General features: G+C 39.5%; 1 protein-coding gene across 1 annotated transcript in view; it reads right to left on the minus strand.

The window, feature by feature from the left end:
• LOC126191252 (transmembrane protein 209) overlaps positions 1-24,699 on the minus strand; it is a 133,810-nt gene that overhangs the window by 26,996 nt on the left and 82,115 nt on the right. Inside the window, exon 8 of the mRNA XM_049932061.1 lies at positions 12,648-12,876. Coding sequence (XP_049788018.1) covers positions 12,648-12,876 — 229 coding nt within the window. The remainder of the gene's footprint in view (positions 1-12,647; positions 12,877-24,699) is intronic.

The following is a 24,699-nucleotide window of genomic DNA, read 5'->3' on the forward strand; positions in this document are numbered from 1 at the left end:
ATCTGCAACTTTTTACCTCTCAACATACTGATCCCGATGATGAACACACCTCTTCCAATGAGAGACCATTTTGTTGATACCGTTCACTGTGGGTTGTCTGACTTTGTTGCTTGAGCCACAACCTGACCTCTGCTTGCACTGCTTCATCACTACCAATGTTACGTCCTCGAAGGTGTTCTTTAAGTTTTGGAAACAGATGAAACTGACATGGGGACAAGTCAGGACAGTATGGAGCATGATCAATGGCAGTGAACCCAAGGTGCTGGATTGTTGCAGATGTCATGACGCTCGAGTATGGTCTTGGCATTGTCATGCGGTAGGAGAGGATGTTCCAAGTGTGGACCCACTCTTTTGCAGTTGGAAACTCAATTACAGCACACTGTTTCTTATGCACTGATAGTTATGTCACACACACTATCTTATTGCAACAATTCAGAGCCCTCTAGGGGCAGAGAGTTGCAACCTGTGTCAGTACAGTGGGAAAGTTGGCCGGGTAATAAGCACGACATGTAATTCCTCAACCAATATTTAAATCAAAATAAAAAATTCAGAGACATTACTTTTCAGCACACTCTCATAGTTCAGCATCTTAATCAGAGTGGCACTTAACTTGATAACAGAATGGTGATTCTCTTTTCTGAGCGGATCACGTTAGCTGCCTCTCAGTGAACTTTCCATGAATTAATCTCTACAGACAAACACATCCAATATAAGAAATTACATCCTGTAGGAGATAAACAAAGACAAGCTGTCACATGGGTGAAACACAAACAAGCTGATTAAACAGATTGTTTTGTGTTTAGTAGTATATCTCACTGCCTTGAACCACAGGCAATAAAGCTAATTTATTTGCACCTGAATGCGTAAATGTTGCTGACTGGATATCAGTTTTGAACTTAGTTCAGAAAACGAACCCAATTCATGAATTCATTATGTTATATAGCACTAAACATAGATCAAATGAATGAGGTTCTGTGTTAGCATGAAGCATTCTTGTCAACACCACTAATTCAAAATAGTTATCGCACTTTGACTGCCAGATGTTAATCACAGAAAAAATATTCACAGTGCTCATTGTTGAATATGTCGTGTTGTAAATATGGAGGAAAATAAGTGGAAGAAACTTAAATATGGAGGAAAATTAGTGGAAGAAATTTCTGAAATTCCTTCAACAAACATTCCTGCAGCCAAAAAATATAAAAATAGCAGATGAAAAAAAATAATAATTCTCAGGGCTTGATGGTTTTGATACATTGTTTGGCGGCTGATAACTCATGGCCACCAGGTGTAAGCCATGACTGTGAACACAAGCTGTAGACAACTGTAGTGTTGTGTCAAGGTTTCAGGATTTTTCCAAGTGTGATGAAAACATGCATATTACAGATTAAGATTTTCATACAGCTTTTTGTGTGGACGAATGTTTCAATAGTTCAATTGTTTTAAAGCCATTGTTATCCAACACTAAAGAAACTATCCACACAGAGAACAGCTGAGGTACATGTCTGCACTTTCTGCTTAAGTAGATTTGTCATCGAAGCAAAGGCTGGTTTGGTCCATACTGGTTTAATGGGCACAATCTTCTTGCAGACAGTATACGCCTCTTTGCCTCCTTCAGACCTCTGCACATACTTCTGCATCCAGCTATGTGGGGGGATTTACAGTTTACCATGGACTCTGAACCATGATGCAGTCTGGAATTATTGCCAGAGGCAAAGTGGGGAGAAACGACACCACCTGGGACAACTTCATTTAGTTATTGGCCAGCAAACTTCAGTTAACTAACTGACTTACATGTGCTTATTATTTCTGTTTGATAACATACATGTTGTAGCAGTTTAAGCCCAATCAAGAATGTGTCCTCAAAAAGTCTAAGTTTCACAAAAGTACCAGTACTTTCTGAAGGTCTTGCCTTTTGCCCTACTCCCGATTTCCGTGATGCTGGGCTTGTTAAAGACATTCTCTCCTCCTCCTCCTCCTCCTCCTCCTGGTCCCTACAATGGAAACACATTTGTGCCAGTAATCCTGCCAATTAGACTCCAAACCTTGATAATCAGACTCCATCCAAAATCAATACTAAACCCTGCCTGACTCATTTTATTCCTCCATCTGATGGTGAACCACCTCCACTACCCTAAAATCATTCACCGTTAGTTTTCCAGAATTTCCTAACCTTAAACATTACCTCACCATACAACCTCATACCACCAGAAAGAACAGCAATCCTCCATCCACAAATTGATCATAACCATATAATCCTACCTGCTGACAAAGGCTCCAGATGAACTGTGTGGGTTACCCAGCAGACTGATTTTGCCAGCTGTCAGATACACTGCCTACAAGCCCTGCCACAGTAGCTCTATTCCAGAAAGGCACCAGAATCTCTATCCCTCCTCAAATCTCAGAACCTCTCCACTGAATACCTCCCTCCTCACTAGCACCACTCTCGCTCTCCTACCTTCTGCATGCTTCCTAATTCACAAAACCAACAAGCCAGAAAGCCCCATTGTGGCTGGTTCTTGTTCCCTCACGGAGAGAATCTCTGCCCTTATAGACCATCATCTTCAGCCTATTACCCACAACCTACCCTCCTACATAAAAGGCACTGCTATTTCCTCTACCAACTTTCCATAGTTCCTCCTTGTTTATTACCAGTGCCTTGCTCACCCTCTGACAATGCTAAATCCCTCTACAAGAGGCCTGGCCACAAGCGCAAGACGAATCTGCTCAGCACTCTGGTTTCCCTTGCCACTTTGCTACTGGAGCATGTGTGAGAGTGAGACGGAGGTGTGAGCGTGAGACAGTTACATGCCGAAGACTGCATGGCACTCTTTGGCACGTGTGTTGCAACACAGTGCAACTACTTCTAAGAGGCGAACATGGCAGCCTGCTTTTATAAGCAGGATTTTATCATGTGAGTTTATTTTCAACTTTTTACATTTCTGCCAAAGCAGTAGTTTTGATAACTTGATTAAATAAGGACATTAGATAGAGCTAATACAGTGAGCAGAGCTACAAAACTTTACATACAGGCATTCAACATTTAAGTTGTGATGTTTTTAAATTTATACACATTATGATTTCAGTCTATGTAATACACGGACTTCAAGAAGAATACAATAATCCCAATCCCAAAGAAAACAGGTGCTGACAGGTGTGAAAATTACTGAACTATCAGCTTAAAGTCACAGCTGCAAAATACTGACACGAATTCTTTACAGACGAATGGAAAAACTGGTCAAAGCTGACTTTGGGGAAGATCAGTTCGAATTCCTTAGAAATGTTGGAACATTTGAAGCAATAGTGATCCTGCGACGTATCTTAGAAGATAGAATAAGGAAAGTCAAACCTACGTTTCTAGAATTTGTAGACTTGGAGAAAGCTTTTGACAATGTTGACTGGGATACTCTCTTTCAAATTCTGAAGGTGGCAGGGGTCAAATACAGAGAGCAAAAGGTTATTTACAATTTGTACAGAAACCATGTGGCAGTTATAAGAGTTGAGGGGCATGAAAGGGAAGCAGTGGTTGGGAAGGGAGTGAGAAAGGGTTGTAGCCTATCCCCGATGTTATTCAATCTGTACACTGAGCAAGCAGTAAAGGAAATTAAAGAAAAATTGTGAGTAAGAATTAAAATCCACGGAGAAGAAATAAAAACTTTTGAGGTTTGTCAATGACATTGTAATTCTGTCATGGACAGCAAAGGGCCTGGAAGAGCAGTTGAACGGAATGGACAGTGACTTGAAAGGAGGATATAAGATGAACAACAACAAAAGCAAAATGAGGATAATGGAATGTAGTCTAATTAAATCAGGTGATGCTGAGGGAATTAGATTAGAAAATGAGACAAAGTAGCACATGAGTTTTGCTATTAGGGGAGCAAAAGAACTGATGATGTTCGAAGTACAGAGGATATAAGATGCAGACTGGCAACGGCAACAAAAGCATTTCTGAACAAGAGAAATTTGTTAACATCAAGTATAGATTTAAGTGTCAGGAAGTCTTTTCTAAAAGTACTGTACGAGTGTAGCCATTATGGATGTGAAACATAGATGATAAATAGAATAGAAGCTTTTGAATGTGGTGCTACAGAAGAATGCTGAGGATTAGATGGGTAAATCATATAACTAATGAGGAGGTACTGAACAGAATTTGGGAGAAGAGGAATTTGTAGCACAACTTGACTCGAAGAAAGGGTCGGTTAGTAGGACATGTTCTGAATCATCAAGGGGTCACCAATTTAATATTGGAAGGCAGTGTGGAGGGTAAAAATCGTGGAGGGAGGCCAAGAGATGAATACACTATGCAGATTCAGAAGGATGTATGGTGCAGTAGTTACTTGGAGATGAAGAAGCTTGCACAGGATAGAGTAGCACAGAGAGCCACTTCAAATCAATCTCTGGACTGAAGACCACAACAACAACAATACACTGAGGTGACAAAGTCATGGATGTCTGTATGCATTTACACAGATGGTGTAAGTATCATGCACACAGGGTACAAAAGTGCAGTGTATTGTCGTAGCTGTCATTTGTAATCAGTTGAGCCACATGAAATGGCTTCCAATGTGATTATGGCCACACAACAGGAATTAACACATATTGATGCGAAATGGTATTTAGAGCTAGATGAACTGGACAATCCATTTTGGAAATCATTAGGGAATTCAATATTCTGCATTCCACAGTGTCACGCATGTGCCAAGAATATCAAATTTCAGGCATTACCTCTTGGTACAGACGATGCATTTACTGACAGCCTTTCAGTAACAACTGAGAGCAATGGTGTTTGCGCTGAGTTGTCAGTGCTAACAGAAAAGCAACTTTACGTGAAGTAACACCAGAAATTAATGTGGACCATACAATGAACATATCCATTAGGACAGTGCATTGAAATTTGGCATTAATGGCCTGTGGCAGCACATGACCAATGCGAGTGTCTTTGCCAACAGCGCGACATTGCCTGCTGCAACTCTCCTGGGCTCATGACAACATCGGTTGGAACCTAGATGTATGGAAAACTGTGGTCTAGGCAGCTGAGTTCCGATTTCAGTTGGTAAGAGCTTCCACTTCCAAGTTCTAGGGGTAGCATCTTTGATTAGTAACCAAAATGCCATCGGTCCCGGGTTCAAAACCTGCCACCACTTAAATTTTGATTAACAAACAACATTGGTGACCGAAGACTTACGGCATAAGATGTCACCTTCCTTCTGCCAAAAGCCTTGTTAAAGAGGGCAGAGGAGTGTACAGGGCACTCTCTTGTCCTTGTCAGGGGAAACTGCTCCTAAAGGCGGATGAATCAGCAATTATCAAGAGCATGAGGATGCAGAAGGCAATGGAAACCACTGCATTAAAGGCACACAACATGTATCCACAGGACAAGGGGCCTGCAACAGTAACTGAAAAAGTGTCATGATCATCTCTCCATCAGCAAAAGATTTTGGAACAGTCCCCTATTCGGATCTCCGGGAAGGGGGGGCTGCCAACAGGGAGGTAATCTTAAGAAAAAGATTCAATAATCAACGAGTCGGAGCAATGAATGTCAGAAGCTTGAACATGTTAGGGAAGCTAGAAAATCTGAAAAGGGAAATGCAAAGGCTCAAGCTAGATATAGTAGGGGTCAGTGAAGTGAAATGGAAAGACGACAAGGATTTCAGGTCAGATGAGTCTAGGGTGATATCAACAGCAGCAGAAAATGGTGGGTAATACAGTACATAAAGGGAGATGAAAATCTGTTAGCCATGGGGGACTGGAATGCAATTGAAGGGGAGGGAATAGAAGAAAAGGGGAACAAGGAATAAGTGAGGAGAAAGACTAATTGAGTTGTGTAATAAATTTCAGCTAGTAATAACGACTCTGTTGAAAAATCACAAGAGGAGTTATACCTGGAAATGGCCAGTCGATATGGGAATATTACAGTTAGATTACATCACAGTCAGACAGACTCCAAAATCAGATACTGGATTGTAAACCTTACCCAGGAGCAGATATAAACTCAGATCACAATTCAGTAATGATGAAGAGTAGGCTGAAGTTCATGAGATTAGTCAGGAAGAATTAGTAAGCAAAGAAATGGGATACAGATGTACTAAGGAATGATGAGGTACACTTCACGTTCTCTAAGGCTATAGATACTGCAATACGAAATAGCTCAGCAGGCAGCACAGCTGAAGAGGAATAGATATCTCTTAAGTTGGAAAGAAAAACATTGGTACAAAGAAGGTAACTTTGAAGAAACCATGGGTAACATAAGAAACACTTCAGTTAATCGATGAAAGAAGGAAGTACAAAACTGTTCAGGGAAATTCAGTAATACAGAAATACAAATTGCTGAGGAATGAAATAAATAGGAAATGCAAGGAAGCTAAGACAAAATGGCTGCATGAAAAATGTGAAGAAATTGAAAAAGAAATGATTGTTGGAAGGACTGACTCAGCATGTAGGAAGGTAAAAAAACAACCTTCGATGAAATTAGAAGCAAGAGTGGTAACATTAAGAGTGCAATGAGATTTCAGCCATTGTTAAATGCAGAGGAGATAGCGGATAGGTGGAAAGAGTACATTGAAGGCCTCTATGAGAGAGAATATTAGTCTGATGTGATAGAAGAAGAAAAAGGAGTCAATTTCAAATGGCTCTGAGCACTATGGGACTTAACTTCTGAGGTCATCAGTCCCCTAGATCTTAAAACTACTTAAACCTAACCAACCTAAGGACATCACACACATCCATGCCCACGGCAGGATTCGAACCTGTGACTGTAGCGGTCGCGTGGTTCCAGACTGTAGCACCTAGAACCGCTCAGCCACTCCGGCCGGTCAAGGAGTCAATTTAGAAGAGATACGGGATTCAGTATTAGAATCAGAATTTAGGAGATCTTTGGAGGACTTAAGATCAAATAAGGCAGAAGGGGTAGATAATATTCCATCAGACTTTCTGAAATCAAAAAGCAAAAGAAAAATCAAGACACGTTCATGATGTTCGAAATTCTGAGAAAAATTGGGGTAGGCTATAGGGAGAGGAGGGTAATGTACAACATGTACAAGAGTCAAGAGGGAATAATAACAATGAATGACCAAGGATGAAGTGTTTGGATTAAAGACAGAGAAAGACAGGGATGTAATCTTTCACCCCTACTGTTTAATCTATATATAGAAGAAACAATGCTAGAAATAAAAGGAAGATTCAGGAGTGGAATTAATATTCAATGTGAAAGGATATCAATGACACAATTCACTGATGATATTGCTATCTTCTGTGAAGAATTACATGACCTGCTGGAAGGAATGAACAGTATAATGAGTACAGAATATGCATTGAGAGTAAATTGAAGAAAGATGAAAGTAATGAGAAGTAGCAGAAATGAGAACAGCAAGAAACTTAACATCAGGATTGATGGTCATGTATTATGATGAAGTATGTAAAGTTAAGAACTTCTACCACCTAGGCAACAAAATAACTAATGGTGGATGGAACAAGGACATCAAAAGCAGTCTGATACTGGCAGAAAGGACACTCCTGCGCATGACAGGGCTACAGAAATGAACAACTGCACTGCTTTCTACATGGGTATGAAAACTACCAAACTGTCTGTCCTCATTTATGCCAACTGCCAAACTGTGGACGAGACACACCTGAACCAGTCCACTGCTGAGCATACTGCCCAAAACAATGTGATCGGCTTCAATGACAACTTCTTAGCCTGTGTCCTCTGGATTCTTCCCACCAACACAAGATTTTCTGAGTCGTACATGTGGGAATTATCCCCACAACACAAGTCTTTCATTACCGTAACTCTCATGGCCTCATCCTTCCTGTACCACTCCCTGTTCTCACTCCAGTCCTACACACATCCTCCATCCCACCACCACACCTAAATAGTCATTTGCTCTTCTCTATTTCTCTTTTCTCCCTTTTGCCTGCCGAAGGACAGCAACACAGAGATCATCCAAAGGAATGGAAGAGCCAGTGGATTAAGATAGGGGGACTGCTGCAGCCTTGACAGCAGCATCAGTAGTCTCGTTTCCCGCCACACTGACAAGACCAAGCCCACATAAACATCACAGCGGCTCCCTCAAAAGTGAGCAAGTGGAAGCTTTCTTGGACCCACTGCACTAAGGGATGGATTGTATACAGCACACACAGGCCCCAAAGCAGATGATGTGCATTACAGTCATCGAGCAGCATGAAGGGGTGATGCTGTTGACCAATAAGCTAGAAGAAGTCTGCCCTGGTGACAAGGAATGACAGAGGGATGTAAACGTTGCAAAGAGAAAAGGTGAAGTGAGGAAGGATAATGTGGACTGCAATAGCCTGCAGCTGAGTGAGATGGTTTGGCTATGGACGTCGTCCCGGAGTAGAAGCATGACCCCCATGAGATGGTATCCTGTACTCAGGGGATAGGTCAAAGCAGACTGGAAGGAAATGTCAGAGGTTAAAGTGGTTGCGAGGATGCACTTTTGTTTCTTGGAGGCAGAAAACGAGAAGATGCTGTGATTCCAAGATCAGCCATTATTCCTCCTTGTTGAATCTAATACCATGAACATTCCACTGGAGGATAGTCATAACAGGGAAGGGGCAGCACAGAACAAATGAAGGGTTGTCACCTGGGCGGCTGCTGAGTGCCAGCCTTTGAAGGCACTGCTACAGGTCACAGAGGCCGGAGGATCCTGTTCGAATGAGATCGACAGAGGTGTCTGTGTTTTCTCTGGACTGGCCTGCAGATTCTAGGGCAGAAAAAAGGTAAGTGGTAAGCAATGGCAAAATGGAGGTCAGCCAGGTGAGGGTATTACGCAGTGACACCATTGAAGAGGATCTCTGAGTCAGGGAAGGAGAAGACAGCTTGTCTTTGTTTGATTTCTTAGAGCTTTGCGGTTGGTGGATGAAGTCTCTGATGTTTGTTGGCTGAGGGATGTAAGAAGCCTCCGCTGGAGTTTTCCTTTTGTCCTTTGTGTTCTGCCAGTTGTGAAGCAGATGATTTCACCACTGGGGGCAATGATTCGGTCACTTGTTGCACAGCTGAAGAAGGAGACTGGGCAATTTTACAACTGCAGTGCTGAATGTAAGGTCCCAAGTCTGCATGACCATGTTCTTCACAGAGCAAGTTGTAGCCAGAACAGTACTGTAAATGACACATGGTAAAATGCAGGGCTTTCGAATAGCCAACAACTTGTGAGTAATAGATTAAGGTACTTTTTCCTTCACCCAGATCTCCTGGCTGGCCCACTCATTGAGATACATGAGACATTCTCAGGATGAGGCTGCATGGTCGCCATTGCTCAACTGATATAGTGGGGAGGAGGAGGCAGGCAATCACCCTCGTGAGCATCCCTACCACATGTAACACATGTGGTCTTGTTTTGACAGGACATTTGAGTGTGGTTGTAATGTTGACACTGGTAGCAAAGCATTGGGTTTGGAATATACAGTCGGACCATGATGACTTCATAGCCTGTTTTGATCTTTTAGTGGAAGCACTTTTGGATCAAACATGGGAAGAAGAGTGCGAGCAGGTACTGAGGCTGCATCAGCCCTTTTCATTACCCAATGGACTACAGGATCACCTTGATCAGAAAGGTAATTTTGGATTTCTTCCTCTGTCAGACCATCAAGCAACTGAATGTAAATACACCATATGAAGAATGAATTGGATAGCTGTGGAGGAGCGAAGCTGTAAGCAGTTGTTGGGTTGAAAATCATAATTGGTCTCCAGAAGCAAAGTTTCATTATGTAAATGAGAGCAAGATTTCACAGGGCCTGCAATTGCATCAACACCTTTGTGAATTATAAATAAATTAACCATAGCAAATTACTAACATCCTTCAGTACAAGATACCATGAGAAACTGACGTGCGGCTGGGAGATTCTTTGAATCTTTTGCCTCATTCTGTTTATGTTTAGTAGGCGTAGACTGAAATGGTGATGGCTCAATGCAGAAAAATCCCCCATGATTGCCAGCATCTCCAATTGTGCACTCACTGCAGGATTCAGGTCAGATGACCTCGCAGGCCATGGAATAGGACCTCCTCTTACAATCCAGCGACCGGGAAATACAGCACTGAGATGGTTGCAGACAACCACACTGAAGTGAAGCAGTGCACCGTCATGTTGTTGCTTCACAGTATGTTCTGTCATCAACAATGATACAACAGAGCCACATTAAGGAGAAGTAAAGTAAACAAAACCAGCTTCATGACTTCCTAGTAATCAGAACATCATCCTTGTTCCCTTGCAGGAAATAAAGAATGTGTATGTACATATACAGCACAGTACATGCAAACTTGTACACAAGTTAGTTGTAAATACGCTGGAAACCAGTAACACTAGATAAAGCGATATATATGTTTACTTCCATATCTCCTTAGGCTAGATTCTCCGACCCCAGGTTCCCTACCTCAAATTGTTCAGTGGAGCATTCTCTATGTCCTGTTACATTTTGCGCGCTCTAACGAAAATACCCTGTATACTGAAAACACGGTGGGAATGCTGTACTTAATTCTGTTACTGTGTAATTAATGAAATTGTAAAGCCCATAGATTAAGCTGCATATATGATGTAAATCCAAGTGATAACATTGTTACACTACAGAACAGTAATGGGCAGAAACTTGAAAATGTATTAAAATTCATTCGCATTGCCACGGGCCAATCACATCATGCCAGAGACAGGGGCAGAAGCAGGAAGTGAGCCGCAAGAGAGTCAGGTCGTCAACATATTACGATGCCACCTTTTGTGTCAGGATGCGCATTCAGTGGAAAGGAGACTGTGACAAGAAACCAAAGGAAAGGAGACAAGCGTACTCTTCAGCCATAAGACATGTTGGCAGGAACTCTATCTCTTCTACAACAGCACAAGTGAGGAACTAGCACAACAGTTAACAGCCTGTTAAATTAAGGCAGCAGACTAAGGAGGACACATGGAGTCACTATGAACAGAGCCTCACATCATAGATTCATGCTAGCTCTTTTTAAGTACCACACCTCTCCAGCTCTGATCACGAGTTGATAATTGGGACTGATGGCATTCACAGTAATAGTGCTTCCATGATTACAACACTGTAGTGAATCTATGTCTTAGACACTACAGCACAGTATCTGAATTAGCTGAAGATATACTCTGGAAAATGGCCTTCACCTGATGAACTTGCTGCCTACTGTCTAATAATGAAGAAACTGAATGTCCTCTGACAACACTAAATCACACAGTGCTGCCAGTACTAGATTTTCGTGTGGAAGCCAGTTACAGCGCCTCTTGGGATCCACATTCCTGTTCAACATTCAGGTACCTCTGGGTGCTGACACCTACCAGGTGCAGGGAGGAGATGAACCGACCACACGACTACCAACACCAGGTACATTGCGGGTGGGTCACCAAGGATCATCATAAAATTTGGAGTGAGATGGAGTACATTGCAGCAGCCAGCATGAAAACTACTTCATGCTTGGCAATGGCCGTGTCTGCTTGCTGGCAGTCCGTCATGGTGCCAGAGTCACTGATAACTTTCCCTGCACATGCAGCCGCTGAATTGACTTTACTGTCATCAGCCAGAATCCAACATGCAGGTGTATGAGCAACAGCTGAGGCTGATATAGAAGAATGATGACTTGTAAACACCAAGAACAAAAAACTGAACTCTAATACTGTTTTTTACTAGTGTCGTCAATGCTTCACAGCTTCCCAACAGCTATCCTGACTTCACACAGAGGTCTGTCTGCTCAGTCCCTCCGTGACATTGTTTTTTGACTGATTTGTATGTATGAAACGACTATTAGTGATAACAACATTTCGGCATGTGTGTCATATGAACTTGAGATGTTTTTTATTTGTAATGTAAGGACATGAATTGGAAAGTTCATGTTTCACTGTTGATATGATATTTGCAATGGACCACCTGTGTCACACTAAGTAATAAAATATTGTAAAACATATATCAGAGTATCTTTTACTTAATTCAATTCAATTCAATTTGCACACTGAATGGGTATAAATCCAAATCTTGTCTTGTGAAGAATTACAGGACACCAAATGAGAAGAAATAAGTACCCGAGTTACACCACCTATCATATTTTGATTAAGTCTTGCCTGCAACAAACTTACATCATTTTAACTGTCAAGAATTAAAATACATTTAGTTGAAGAGATTATGCCACAATGTGAAAGAAATTATATGTGACAAAATCCTATAACTGAGCAGAGATTGAATTTCAGATGTTTCAATTTGTGCTCTGCTACTTAACTATTGAGTCACTGTGCCATTGAACAACTGTAACTGACCATTAGCAGTGTATTCAAATATTAAGCACACATTAGAAATCAAACTGCAGCTACTTAGTGTGATTAAAAAAGGCAGCTGAAAATCGGAGGAGTACAGAGAACTAATTGCCATACAGCTGAAACACCGAGCAGATGACACGCACTTAAATAAGAATGAAATGAGCTCTTCAGTATTTAATATGAATAACTTACTTTTTCCAAGCATACTTTTTGGAGAAGATCCACAAAGAAAAAAAGGTTTTCTGTGTGTGTTTCACCTTCAAAATGACGTCAAAATGTTTAAAAATGCTTTTTTTTTACTAACACTGACAAGCTAGCAAAAGCAAGTATTTCACTTTTATTGAATTTTGTTCTTTATTACAAAAGAATTCTTTAGTATTTACCTTTGATCCGTGCTAATAGATATTCTTGGTTAGTCGTAACGTCTAGAAATGGCACAATCAGTGGCAATGTAGGTATGTTTTGGACAACTGGTAATGTCTGAGCAGTTTTCTTTAAGCGTTCCAAACCCACTGAACCAATCTGCATGTCAGCAAGACCATGACGCGCAAATGCTTCATTCACTGATGATATCTCCCGAACCAATCTGTCAAGTACTGTCTGTGATATCCACTGTCAAAAGAAGATTTCTTTTACATATGTTACTAAACAAAGACAGACAGAAACATACACTAAAACTCTTACATGTGATACTAGCCCTCAAGCAGAAATTATTGCAGCTACTTTTCAATAATTTTGTTAGGTTTTCACCAATATAAGAGAGTTAGTTTGTACAAAAACTTTTTTTTTTCCAAAAATAACAGATGCCACTTTTCTTATGGAAGAGTCTTAACTTTTAGAAACACTATTCACACCTCATTAAATCATACATACTCACAGATTTTATTATGACAACTTAGAAATTCAAATGACTAATTATGAGGTAAGCTACTGCTTTTTCATGTTTACTATTGAACAAGGACTACATATTGTCATTTCTACAGCACAATCAAGTTGATCCACAGGGTCATCAATGAAGTTTAATACTTAGTACTGAAAGCACATATATTACTGACAACAATATACAAACAGAACAGAACTGATCTCCTGAATGGAGGGTTCATTTTTTTTACATACTCAGAATATACGAACTTTAGAAACGTTAGCCGTTTCAAGAGCCTTCCAGAAATAAAAAATATGAAATAACAAAATAACTGCTGGTGGCTGGATTTGAATGAGCGACGCACAGCACACCGATGCTAACTACTACACCAAACTGCATGCATCACAGTTCATGGCATTGTACCCTCTCCTGGAGAAAAGTGACCCACTCTTCCAGACACACTCACTGGAGCCAACTACTGCACACTGGATCCAGATCTTGTCAATGGTCCTCCCCATTTTGGCATTACCAGATCCCCACATTCTAGTTGTGTTGTTATATCCTTTTTATTACGGTAAACATCGAAGGTAGCCCCTCTCATAGAAACGTCGTGATTGTCAAGTCAGTCTTCAGTTTCCTGGAACCTCCCATCATCGATGTGTGCCTCTGGACTGTAGTAATGCTCCTTATGGAGGACTGAAGGACATCGACAATGTCTTGGTGTTTTTGTCTTTTGATGACAGGTCATAATCCTTGACTTCATATGTAATGTCCAGCAAGCAATGAATTATACAATATGCTCTAGTAACTTTTCTGATAGACCCACTTCAGCACAGGCATAAAAATCCATACCAAACCTCTCAGGCTGTATCTCACTGGCCGGTGCTCTTGGTCTTCCTCCTGGGTGTCCAGGATTTGTATGTGAGCCAACTGCCTTGCTTCTTTGGTTCTGGTGATAAGGTTGGGTGTATATGTGGACAATAAGAACAAGTTCCCAGATTTCCTGGTTAACGAAGCACTTTTTCTTAGGTGATAGTACATTTAGTCCATGTTAAGTGACAATATACTTTCCCTTTGAGCTGTAAAAATTATCAATTCTTTGTATGGTGGAGGTTTTATACACCATCATAGAACTTTCCAGTGCTTTAGGAAATGCAACCCAGCAAAAAACTTTGCATTTCGGAAAGATCTTTGAGGCAGGGCAACATTTTCAGTACATATTTTCATATTATGAAAATACAAACATGAATTCCCCCAATTACAGCACAGTAGCTGCTGAAGCACTGAAATCAAGATTGCGATGTACTTTTGTCAGTTAATCATAGCTCATGTCATGTGATCTCACCAGTCAATGACGACAGATATTCACAGCGTAGAATACATGATGTAGTCAGCCAGTAATAGTATCATCATTATTAAATAGCGTGAACACTCAAACAAAAAAAGTTAATGGTTTGAATTAATACACATACAGTATAACCACAGGAAAAGCTAAGCTTTCACATATAATGAGTCATAAAACGTTTTTTGCTGGTTCTTCTGAGGGCATGGGTAGACAGGATTCTAAGAGCACTGCCTTACTTTGAGGCAGCTGAATATTTCTGACAAGCACAATTACATATTTCACTACTATGCACCAAATATTTCCTGGGTAACCTAGCTGAATACATGTTCTATCAAGCACTTCAGCTTTTCCATGTAAAGCAAATTAAATGTGAAATTGCTCATGAAAGAACTTTGCACCTTTTTTTAAAAAAAAAGATAATTATACTTTTTGCTATCATTATTACATAATATACAATCTATGAAAGAACCAAAATAAGTATAAAAACTAACCTCTAAACTTAAACAATGAAAATCCTGGATGGACTGTAACAATTTTATGAAGAGGAAAGTTGCCACTCACCATATAGTGGTGATGCTAGATAGGCACAACAAAAAAACTGTCACAAAGCTTTCAGCGGGCAAGGCCTTCATCAAAAATAGGTATCTCTCTCTCTCTCTCTCTCTCTCTCTCTCTCTCTCTCTCTCTCTCTCTCACACACACACACACACACACACACACACACACACACACACACACGACTGCAGTCTCAGGCAACTGATGCCACACTGGGCAGTGTGGCATCAGTTGCCAGAAACTGCAGTCGTGTGTGTGTGTGTGTGTGTGTGTGTGTGTGGCTAATTCTGAGGAAGGCCTTACTTGCCGAAAGCTATATCTGTGACAGTCTTTTTGTTGTGCATATCTGCGACTCAGTGTCTCTGCTATATGGTGGGTGGCAATTTTCCTTTTCGTAATACAGCTACATAACCTCAAAACTTAGTCTTTTTTTAGCATGTGTTGCCTTTCCAAGATATATCAAACACAAATGTGCCAGTAAATTTTTACATAATGGCATAAATGGCTTGTTTTCTGGGCCCAAAATTTTTCTAATTGACTGGTCCTCAGTGTTAAATTTTGAATGAAAGTCTAACATTGCATGAGTTAAGAAATTCATCACACATTGTCACAAGTAACATAATTCATATTGCACAACAGTAAATTTACTTTGAAAGTGACGCTTTTCATTCCTTTGGCCTATTAGAAATGTAAATAGTTGTAACATCACACTTGTCGAAACGAGCCCCACAAGAAAGACGCATCGAAAGCAGTTTGTTGTTATGAAGTACTGCATATTTCTGGAGCTTCTGCAGTTGGCACAGCTGTGGCGACAGCATTGCAGATGGAGCAATGAGTGCTAACTATTATCTATCGATTCCGTTTGTCAAGTTTGGGAACCTCCCAAAGAGGTAGGTTCCAATTTGGTGAAATGGCACTTCTACACACAGGATTGGTACCAGATGCACCAGTGTTAACTCTGGCACATGCTTCTATCATTGACATTGCTAACAGTGTCTCACATAGTGTTTACAGGAGTGATAAAGACATATCCAGTGATACCTGCATTTAATTCATTCTAGTTTTCACAGATCTCAGGTGGCCAGATATTGGAGCATTGTGGAAATACTTCACAATCGCTGGTCGCAGATGAGCTGGGATGACGATCAACTGTTTCCAACTCATCATATCATAGTTCCTCTTTCACTATGTTCCGTATATTAACTGGAATACTTCTTTGGTCTGTTCCTCATTTTTCAAAGCTTCTATGCTGGATTAACCCCACTATTCAGAGGAGCAACAATGTCATTTAATGCAGGATTGCCCAATATTTTGTCCACACTGTTGTATTCTGCCGGAAGAGACCCTGAAAGGCAGTCAGCGCCCTTGCGTTTGGGACTGCTTTTTGTATACCACTGTGATGTCATATTCCTGAAGATTCAGAGCCACCTTGCCAGTAGTTCTATGAATTCTTCATGCTAATCAACCAGCAGAGAAAATAGTGAGTTGTCACAACATTAAATGTATTGCCAAATATACGAGTGGAAATTGTTGATGGCCCAAACAACTACAAGGCACTCTACAGCTATCTCCTTTTCAGCAATTTCCTTAATTTGTACTAGAACTATGCAAAACACAGGAATGTCAGTGTGATGTTCTGTCTCGGCATTCTTGTCATATTATGCTAAACTGGAGATCACATTAGTGTCTCCTTAAGGACAACAAAATACCTGTCTTGGACCTCATTCCAGAGAAATATAGTGTTATAGTGTCTCCTGCAATAGTTCTTGCAAGGGACATGCCTTGGTACGTAAGTTCTTTATGAATGGCCTGTAGAACAAGCACATTCTGAGAAAATTTCTCAAATCACGACTGTGCTGAGGAGTCAGGAAATCTGCGACTGCTCATACCTTCTCTGCTTCGGGATGGACTCCATCACCATACACTTCGTGAGCCAAGATTTCTATTTTTGACTGATGGAGAGGCACTTTCTCAGATTCAGGTGGAGATTTTCAGTCTGAACACACTTCAACACAATAACTAGGTGACTTAAGATGTCCTTCAAATCATTTTAAAAAGAATATCAGCAATGTAGCAAAGATACAGCAACCATTTAAAGTGTCAAATCAGGTTGCCTATTATACGTTCAGGTTTGGCGGAGTATTACATAGTCCAAACAGCATAACTTTGAACTCAAAGTGGCTGTCTAATGTTTAAAACGCAGTCTATTTTTAATTTGCCAGCTACACATAGGCATGTCCACACTTGAGAAATACTTTACTACTATCAAGTTGTCCGGGGTGTCAGCAATGTGGAGCCATGGATAAGAAATCTCTTGTGATTTTGTTCAGTCATTAGTGGTAGATGAACTGGATGTTGAAAGATCAATTAACTATTTTTTAACATCAATATTGTGTGGAAGTCTCTAAATCAGGCACAGAGAGATAACTGAGACTATGGTGGAACATTTCATCAAAGAGACCATTACATAACCATCATCCTCCTCATCTTCCTACTTCCTGTTCTGCCTAAAAGGAATACAGAAAACTTCTCAGACTTGTAAACAATACACACATTACAAAAACCACATCTCTGAGAGCACTAATTTACAACTAAATAATTACACAGGCAACAGAAATTTTTTTTAAAAAAGCTTTTTTTTACTTTGATAGCTGATCTTTATAGATTTTCATAAGCTGAATCCAAATGTAGCCTTAGGTTTTTTTATCACCCATAGTTTTAGAGCAATAAGCTTTTTATTATAGGGTATGAAAATCCTATGCTATACGGTAAATGGGTAAATTGATCAAATGCTTTGTTACAACATAAGTTTGGTTTGTATTTACAGTAAGCTACTTAAAACAATGATAAATGTCAATAGAGGTTTCACTTGTCAGCTGGAATTGGTTTGTATATTCTTTCCCTTTTTTCTTTGAAGTGTCTTGTGCAGCTTTTTCTATGATGAGTCGTTTGCTGAACTTCTCGGTGAAATGACCAACAGTAGTCCCCCATCATGTTGGTGTTCCAGTGGCCTTGGTAGTGTTTTTCCATCAATTTAATGTCCTGGTGAAAACGCTCTCCATGCTCCTCATTAACATCTCCCATATTGTCCAGGAAGTCATCAAGGTGACTATTCAAAAAGTGATCTTTCAGGCTCATTAAACATCCTAATTTCAAACTTCTTTAACATTGTAGCTTTAATAGAAACATATTCTGGGTCTTTTTCATGTCCTAAGAATTTGTAATGACTTGCTTGAATGATACCCATACTTCTTTCTCATTTATAGTCATTGTGGATTCAAAGTTAACATCAAACATCAATTTTCTAATGTCAGGTAAAACAAAAACGCCTTCTTTTAGTTTAGCTTCTGAAAGGTGTGGGAACTTTTGGCAGAGATACTTAAAACATGGTCCATCTTATGCAAACTGTTTAATTAGGCCTAACTTTATATGTAGAGGTGGTAGGAGTACTTTTTTTGGATCTACAACGTTTTGCGTAGAATGTTCTTCTCACCCGGTTTTAAAGACTCCCTCACAGGACAGTTTTTCTGCACCACTGTTGATCCCTAGCCCTACTGTCCCATTCAACAAGAAACATGGAAATTTGGTGAAGCCACCTTGCTGACCAAATGCATCATGCATGTTACTTTTAGATCACCACATATCATCCAATCATTAGCACAATAGCCTATTTATTTAGAACTACTTCTAGGTTTTCATAGCTTTCTTTCATGTGTACAGAATCCCCAACAGGTATAGATGCATACATGTTACCACTGTGTAATAAAACAGCCTTTAAACTAGTTCTGGATGAATCAATAAAAAGCCTCCAGGCTTCCTTTTTGTATTCAATACCAAACTCATTCATCAGACCGGGAATGTCTGAGCAGTACACTAAATGACCTCCTTGTTGAAAAAACTCTGCTTTCTCTTTCTATACATGTATATGCTGGTTCCAACTGCTAATAAGTTCTTTTCTTTAAATCTACAGCCAAGCAATTCAGCTTTTTCTTTCATTAAGCCCAGATCCCTAACCAAATTATTAAGCTTGGTCCGAGTAAACAATTTTGGCTCTAGACTTTCTGTATTACAATGGAATTCATCATCATCTGGTTCATCTAAATCACACTGTACATCAGAAAATACTTCTGTTGGAATAGAATTTAAACCATCTGGCAGTTCAGGAACCGGCAAATCTACACCATGCCCTACTGGTTGGATGGCGGACGGAAGGTTAGGGAAGCTTATTACCTTCTTGTTTTTCGAATTATTATCAGTAATAACAACACCGCAAAAGTAGCAATCATCGGAATGATTTCTTGACTCTCCACATATCACAGGAACAGCAAATCTAATGGCTTTTTTTCTCCTTTATGGACCATTTTCTCAGATCTTCAACACACACACACACACACACACACACACACACACAGCATACCTTATGCGGCACCCAAGATTTATCTTGATCACCAAGTTTAGATCCAAAGAATGGTAGATAAACCTTTTTCACAAAGTCTGTACACCATCTGTTAACACAAAAATAGAATCGATCTTTTTTTCCAGCAAATGTTTTTCAGTAGTGTTACCAATGTCATCTACATTCATTACACTTCCTTTTTAAATTATTTTAACTATATAAAAGCTGTTAAATTCTTTAAAAATGGTTTAATTTAATAAATTTAACTGAAAAATGTGAAGAAATGGTGGGTGATACAGTTTTTTAAGCATAATATTTGGATTTCCCACCATAAAAAACATAAGAATAAGGTATTTTCAGCAAAAAAGTTTTTCCATCGTTGGCCTGTGTTATAAATGCAAACTGCCTTCTAACAGTATTACTGGCCACGACTTCCATCCATGTTCAAAACGGCCTGAAAATAATTATCGCAAAATCCATTTACAAACTGCCATCCTAATTAAATTTATTAATTTTTCGTGACTCTGTGGCACTCTTACACAACATATGATGCAAGGGAGGCAAAGAATGGCTGAGGGATGACTTGGAGCTGTGACATGGCAGCTTCTGGAACAGTAATTATACGTAATAAAAGATACTGCACAAATAACTTAAGGAAAACTACTCTTGAAAGACTGGACTAGACCAACTGAGGCAGCTGAAAAGTAGATAGTACATTAATGTGCATCTTTACATTTCATTTAAAGCACAGCAGCAAGCTATTATTGAGTTGTGATATATGAGCTCAGATGCCTCAAGGTGTGCAAAGACACGATGGTCTGTGACATGTTGAGGCTTTGAGTCAATCTGTAAGGTGTGCTGTCATGACATAAATGTGCTTGCCATGAAAGGCAGGGATCTAGGTTCACATCCCAGCTGAAGATAGTTTTAACATGACAGGAGCAAATAACATTGTGCTTGAACCAAGAAGGAAGGAGCATGAACTTTGCTAATGCCAGTGGCACTTTTGGCAGGTATCCCTAATGTTCAATAATTATGAAATCTCTTAAATATTTACTTACCTGATTGTCAAAAGCTGATTTATCTGGGAGGAAAAAACAACAACAACAACAACAACCTGACTCAAATACTTAAATTTGCCATGTATAACAGAACTGCTGCACTTAGCTTACACCATTTGGAGATGCATCTAGGGAATAATTCTTGTAGCCACTGCAATTTGCGAGACCTCATATTGCCGCGAGCTCTGTTGCACACAGTGTGGTGTAAGGGTTTGCGTCACTGGCTGGCATGCTGTGGGTCACCGGGTCAAACACAACTACCAGCAATTATTAGTTATTTATCATTTCTGGAAGCTTCTTGAAATACCTTACGTTTGTATATCCGGAATATTCGACGGTTGCACATGCACTAGCATTCTGGAATATTTGATGTCTGTCTAAATAACTACACTCTAATGCTATTTTGTCAAAAACTGACATATTGAGTCCGTGGCTGTGTACAAAAAATAGGTTGATTCTTACACAGAAGATTACAGTAACCAGCCACTTTTTACAATGCTATTTATTACTATTAAGCAGCGCTGTTACCGGTTTTGAACCAATAGGTTCATCTTCAGACAACTAGTTCACGTTTCACATTACATTTCGTGTTTTGTTTCCCTACCTGGCGTAACTTCCTTGGGGTAGTGATGCCCTACAACCAAAACAAGATGTGAGACAACATCTTTTTAATTGTAATTGTGCTTCAGGATGATTTTAAGTGATGTCAACAATTTATTATTATTAAATGAAGAATCCGTGCCAACAACAAACTCCAACAGTTAACAGTTCACAACTTAAAAAATAACAACCCTTCATACAAAAAAATCTGGCATATACAAACTCAGCTGCCAAAATTGCCCCTCTTACTATGTAGGACAAACTGGAAGAAGCATTGAGACATGGTTCAAAGAACATACAGATGACATACATTTGAACAACATTTCAAAATCCACATCTGCCATGCTCACAACTACCAACAGTCATGGAATAAAGAACATTGAAGACCATGTACAAGTACTGCATCATGCTGATAAAGGTAGTCTTATGAATAAGCTTGAGGAGATTGAAATATGTCTACATAAAAGCAAATCACCACAAAATCTCCTCAATGACCAAACCGATTTAGCCAATGCTCCCCAAAATTTCATTCACCTGCTTTCCAATTTAAAGTAAAAAAATAAAAAATTAAAAAAGTCCACTTCTATTATATTTGTAATATTTATTATATTTTTAATATTTATTTACATCCAACCCAACCCATTTACTGTGCTTTCAATTTGTGCCATAATATGTCCATAGTTGTAACATTTATTTATGTACCTCTGGCCTTTATCATTTTCTTTTGTTCCAATGTATACCATAATATTTATGTAACATCACTGCAGCAATACTTTATAACTGATTGATTTATTTATCTTAATTTTAATCAGTTCTCTTTCAATGTAAATAGTGAGTAACATAACATTAGCAATGTGTAAATTTCTACTGTCACATACGTGTAGATAATGAAATATCTCGGAGAGTGGGAGTCTTTGGCATTGATATGATTGTAATATCACCATTGTTTGTACCCCTACAATGATATATTGCATAACATTGCCTCAGGAGTCATAACAAATTAATATTAAAATAGCACTGCTTAAATAGATTTTGTAGTAATTATTTTCAACCAATTTTGGACATGGACTGAAGGTTCTGGCTAATACTATTGTTAGTGGGCAGTTGGCATTCAGAATTAAGGTTAACATATTGTTACATTATTTAGTTGTAAATTAGTGCTCACAGATGTGGTTTTTGGAACGTATGTATAGTTTATATAACAATGTAACACCTTGCTTACAAACGTCTGAGTGAATGGGCATAAGCAAATAAAAAATTTTAATTTCAAAATATAATTCAGAATTATTCCATTATTAAAATGTATGATTCTATAATTATTCTGAAATCCTTTAATATCTGCAGTGACATCAGATTCCATCCCTAATCAATGTGCAGTGTTGATCCATATATGTACCCAGATTCCAAATTCAGTCACCTTCAAATGAATGCTTTATGAAATTCGAGCAAATTCCCTGCGTCTATTCCCCAAGACTCTGACAAACAGTTTACAATATCAAGAACCTTCAAAGGTCATAAATTGTAGCTATGACACTTTTCTGCCACATACAACTGCAACCTCACACACTCATTTCTCCTATGGCATGGCGTACGTCACAAGCGGGATTAATGGATTATAAATTTTCTTTCAAGAACGGGTATTACTATGTACAATTTTCGTCAGAGAAAATCTGAGACCAGTACATACCTTCAACTTTTCCAACCTCTTAATGGTGAATTTCAGCTGATCTGTTACTGCCAAAAGGCTGAGGAAGGAATACATCATCTCATAAGTATGTGAATATTGAGTCCTGTACTGGCCTAACTGTAGAATAGTTGGTACTAACGTAAGTGGGAACACAGTGTTTACCTGAGAAATACTGTTCTCACACCTGATGGCCCTCAACAGCTCTTCTTCAACTTGGTATGTGAAGCAGTGACAAAACAGAAAGCACTACATGGCGAGAGACCCTCAGCAGCTCCACTGGCAGAGTGAGGGGCAAAGCTCTCAGCCAATACCAGGCCTCTAAGTGACATTAATCCTTAAGAATGAGCAATCATCTACTACGTGAAAGAGGTGCTCTGAGCTGTGTTTGGAAGACAATGACATGATATTCCGAACAGCTAAACACCAAAAGTTAGGCAGTGTTTGCACCCCATATCAGATCATGTGCAGCGAAGTCCCTAAAAAGGAGGGATCGATTAAAGAACTGTATAACAAAATCACTGAGAACCTTGAAAGTTTCCACATGCAGCTAGGCCAAGTAAATGTTACTAATTACACTGAGTTGTGAGTCCTCAAATAGTAGCTTGATCAGATTATGTCAAGCTATGATCACACAAACAGATTCTACCTAGTGAGCACAGGTTTCATAACACTGTGTACCAGTGCTCATGTATTAGTTTCACCATGTCTGGATGATGAACTTTATTACGTTCGTCATGACCAGTTTCAGCCTTTATATTGGGCCATTATCAATGGCAGCTGAAAGTTATGCTGTAGAGAAGCAACGTCAAATGTAAGTTTTATGTCGCTCCTCTACAGTATAACTTTCAGATGCACTTATAATGGCCTAATATAAAGGCCGAAACCGGTCATGTGAACTGAATAATGTTCTAAAAAAAGGCAACTGGAGCAGCTTTTTATTAAATTCTGATGAAGTCACAGACCATAGATTAAAGTACAGTATTGTTAGAAAGTTCAGTTTCTGTTCCCCGACTATGAATGTGACTCAGCTGTTAATATGACTAAGTCCAAATCATCCCTTCAGGAAACAATGCTGCCACCAATGGTCAAAATTAGCTGAGGGTTTTTCCACTTATGTTGCATACAGAACTCTGCCTCTGTCTACCTTGACACACAATTGTCAAAACTCTGACGTTAACAGCCTCAGAAGAGCTAAGCCCCGTCTTTAGCTCTGTTGCGCAGTATCACCTTGCAGCACAACTTGCTGATGAGAGCCAAGTTTGACAGCTACTTCACTGGTCACCTCTGGCTGTCATACCACAGTCCCTCAATGTAAACCCTCATTAGGTACAGGTGCAGAGGACATACAGATACCCTGTATGACACTGGTGACCACAGTGACTACATGGCATTTATGCCACATTCAAGGTCACAATTTAACGTACAATATGAAAGCTTACCCTGCTATAAGTTAGTAAGCAGCTGATATTGGTAGACCTACCAATCCCACAAACAGACAAGATGGTCATGAATTGTGGGAATGGCGGTGTGAGTATATGCTTTGTCATGCTGAGCATCTCATTCACCTGCTAGTCTTGGCACCAAGAGCATATCTTTGACTATCTGTATTTACTGTTTGAATGAAGACCTTATCCACACTGGCGGCTTTCTAACTATAATTTCAATCAATATAAATTGATGTTCAAATCTTAATTAAAGATTTCAGTTAACGTTATAAATAACTGGCAGACTGAACCAACAATCACAGCACACCCTAAGCATGCAGCGTTGAGAAATGTTTATGTACGATCTCGTACTGTTGTCAAAATCAAGATCTTTGAGAAATTTCATGGTTCTCAATAGTGATAATTAGAATCCATACTCTTCCATGCAAATAATGGTGTTAGACTGATTCTTAAATAGTTTACTATAAATATTCATTTTCCTGAT

Source organism: Schistocerca cancellata, chromosome 6 (assembly GCF_023864275.1).
Source record: "Schistocerca cancellata isolate TAMUIC-IGC-003103 chromosome 6, iqSchCanc2.1, whole genome shotgun sequence".
In the NCBI taxonomy this organism is placed as follows: domain Eukaryota; kingdom Metazoa; phylum Arthropoda; class Insecta; order Orthoptera; family Acrididae; genus Schistocerca; species Schistocerca cancellata.